Below are 3,456 nucleotides of genomic sequence, written 5' to 3'. Positions count from 1 at the left end.
CACGTCTAACTCTCTCCAGTTAGACTACACGTCTAACTTCGTGCATCTAAAACCAAATCGGTCTAACGAACCTCATTAGAACCAAGTAAAAAAAGACTAATTTCGATACACCTGCATCAAAATCTATTATACGCATAAATAATCCATTCATCATCAAAATTATAATAGTCAAACTATTTCAACACTTAGTCAAAATAATTTGACCCGATACATTTTTTCTCTCAACATATTATATAAAATATATACTAACCTTTTTTATCTCTTCATAATATATACAAAATATATACTAACATTTTTTTATCTTTTATTATACATAATATATTAATATTTTTTATCTCTTTCAATATTATATATATTGATATAATAGTATTTTTTGTATAAATCTATGATCAATATATATTAAATGTATTTTTCTATATAGATCTAAACTATTAATGTATATAATAGTGTTTTTCATATAAATCTATGAGCGATCTATATAAGCACAAATTTCTCATTATTTCTCATTATACAATAAAAAGTCAAGGTTAATTAAAAGTATGAGCAATAGCTATAGTATAAATGAAAATATATTTTAATTACCTTTAGATTTCTTGTGAATGAATGAGAGAAATAATGTAGATGAGAGATAACATAAAAAAATGCATTAACTTATTATGAACGAGTGAAAGTAATGATGAAGACGAAAGAAGAAGAAATGGTGAAGTAGGAAAAAGAAATGGTGAAGACGGAGGAAGACAGAGGAAGAAGAAGAAATGGTGAAGATAGAGGAAGAAGAAGAAATGGTGAAGATAGAGGAAGAAGAAGAAATGGTGAAGATAGAGGAAGAAGAAGAAGAAATGGTGAAGAATGAACAAAGAAGAAGAAAAAGAGATGAAGAGTCACTTATGATTGATATATTAAAAATTAGGGTTTGTATTATGACAATAGAATATAATAATGTGGATTATGGGCTTTTATATGGGTTTTGAAAAATAAAGAGAAAAGAACAAAATTGTTTTAAATTTTAAGTTTTTTATATATTAAATAAATAAATATATTATATATTATCAAGCTCGAAAAAACTCGACAAGCCATATGAGTAAGCATTATATGAGCTCGAGTTCGGCTCGAATATTAAACGATCCGGCTCGAGCTCGGCTCGAACTCGATTAAAGTCAAGCTTAAGACGAGCTTTGACCAAACGGCTCGCGAGCAGCTCACGAGCGGCTTGACTCATTTGCAGCCCTACTGTACACTCATGTTAATTATTTATATATATATATATATATATTATTTGTAAAAATTATATAATATGATTATTAATTAATTTATTAAACTTAAATTAATTTAATAAGTTATAAAATAAATTATTATTATAAATTACAATATAATTTATAGATTATTGTTTAATATATGATTTTCAAAAAAAATAAATAAATTTATAATATAATATATTATAAATCACACTATAATTTAGACTATTATTTAAAAAAATTAATCATATTCTAATTTAGATTATTTATTTTAGTTTATTAAACTTAAATTAATTTAACAAGTTATAAAAATGAATCACACTATAATTTAGATTATTTATTTTAATTTATTAAACTTAAATTAATTTAATAAGTTATAAAATAAATTATTATTATAAATCACACTATAATTTAAATTATTATTTAATATATAATTTTCAAAAAGAAATTTAATTTATTTATAAAATAATATATATTATAAATCACACTATAATTTAGATTATTATTTTTTTTTAAATGAATCATATTCTGTAAATTAATGTACCAATTATCAAATGAAACTAACAAATACACTCTAATCTTAATTTTAACAAAAAAAAAAATCATCATTTAAAATAAATAAGCTTAAAGAAAATATATTTATGTATGTAAGTATAAAGTTGCATCAATTTGTTGGTCAATTATGCATTTCAATCATTATTACAACAGATAATAACTAAACTAATTGTACTTTAACTAAAAATTAGCAACTAAATGGTTTTGGAATGTAATGTAACCATATATCATTTTAAGAAAGAATAATCACAAACATGACAATAATAAAATAAACATCATTTATAATTGATTATTTGAAAAATTTTTACGAACTATCTAAGAATAAAAAAATGATTTTACTATCATATTAATAACTAGCCGTATATCAAACAAAACCTCCAAGTTGTTTTACTTGCAAGAGAAGTTGATTTTTTCTATTTGTAATATCATAGAAGTCATAAGCTCCTGCTGGGATAACATTTAAATGTGATGTTTGGTATAACCACACAGCTTCTTTCGCATCCTTTCATCACAAAGTACAAGGATACATGCAGAACATTGTTGATCCTGTTCAGAAAATGAAGGAACTAGTGGATGTGAGTTTTTTCTCTTTGCTAACCAATAAAATAGAAAAAAAAATACCACTTAAAGTTTCGTATGTACCTTGCTACTAATGCTGTGTATTGTTTTTTCTTTCCAGACGCTAAAGATTCATTATTACTCGCTCTTCAATGGACCAGATAGTCTCTGGCCGTATATGAAGACCTTGTACAGTGAACAATCAGTTCTCAGGTATATTTTTTTTAAAACTCCATGCTTTTTAAGTTTTTTTGGTAAGAAGCAGACGTTTGGAAACATGTTGGTTTTGTATATCTTGATCTAATACAAAGATTGTCAATAATGTAATTTGACTAGCTTTGCTGGCAAAGAATATGTTGGCCCGAATGAGATCTTCGCAAGTTTGACGGATTTAAGGAGTACATTGGCTGGAGATTGGCCTCCAGAGAAGCTAGTGCATGTCGTGGAAAAGCTTCAGTGCAAAGGTCATGGGCAAGATGGAATTGCAATCCGTGCATCTGGGTCATTTATAATTGGTAATCAATTTCTCTTTTGTGGGGATGGAGTACAAGCTGAGGGTTTGCCCAATTTCAAAGATCAATCTGCTATTGATTTAGAAAGTAGGAAGGTTTAAAGAGCTATTAATCATGGAACAAAATGACGTTATTGGTTGCTACTTGCTACTTTATATCTAAGCAAGAGATTTATATTTTACAATAACTGTATAGTTTTTAAAAAAATTCATACGAATACATATATATTGCTGGAAACTCTATGTCTATCACCGGTTTGACTTCCATTTCTTTATTTTGGAAACAATATGCATTTTGTATAATTTATTTAGCTATTAAAATTTGTCGGGAAGTTAATCGTTTTTTTCAAGAATTTACAATCTTAATAACTATAAAGTACTTTATTATTTTAATTTTTTTTTCATCTAAAATTTTTGTTTGTTCTTAGAAGATTTTTCCATTTTTAATGTACATAGACCTTTTTTAAAAAGTAAATAAATAAATTGTTACTGGTACAATCTAGTAAAAAAATATTAATAAAGTCTATCTAGACTCTTGAGACAATTATTGGGCCAAATTTAATATATTTTCTTATTAAGTTAGATAAAAATTACAAT

At 25.4% G+C, this 3,456-nt stretch overlaps 1 protein-coding gene across 1 annotated transcript; it reads left to right on the top strand.

Annotated features, from left to right (window-relative positions):
• The first annotated feature begins 2,317 nt into the window (after window positions 1–2,317).
• LOC124929881 (mitogen-activated protein kinase kinase 3-like) lies at window positions 2,318–2,961 on the top strand. Its single transcript, XM_047470266.1, has 3 exons — window positions 2,318–2,365; window positions 2,470–2,561; window positions 2,685–2,961. The coding sequence occupies exons 1-3, from the start codon at window positions 2,318–2,320 to the stop codon at window positions 2,959–2,961; spliced, it is 417 nt and encodes a 138-aa protein (XP_047326222.1).
• The last annotated feature ends 495 nt before the right edge of the window (window positions 2,962–3,456 follow it).

This window comes from Impatiens glandulifera, chromosome 1 (assembly GCF_907164915.1).
Source record: "Impatiens glandulifera chromosome 1, dImpGla2.1, whole genome shotgun sequence".
NCBI classification, from domain to species: domain Eukaryota; kingdom Viridiplantae; phylum Streptophyta; class Magnoliopsida; order Ericales; family Balsaminaceae; genus Impatiens; species Impatiens glandulifera.
Note: the sequence above shows the minus strand (reverse complement) of the source record. Positions and strands in the feature narration are given on the sequence as shown.

What these genes read in the sequence shown, in the direction of transcription:
- LOC124929881 (XM_047470266.1), top strand. Translation starts at nt 2,318, where the DNA reads ATGCAGAACATTGTTGATCCTGTTCAGAAAATGAAGGAACTAGTGGAT. An exon ending in AAATGAAGGAACTAGTGGAT is followed by an intron (nt 2,366 to 2,469) that starts GTGAGTTTTTTC and finishes TTTTCTTTCCAG; the next exon opens with ACGCTAAAGATTCATTATTA. An exon ending in AGTGAACAATCAGTTCTCAG is followed by an intron (nt 2,562 to 2,684) that starts GTATATTTTTTT and finishes TAATTTGACTAG; the next exon opens with CTTTGCTGGCAAAGAATATG.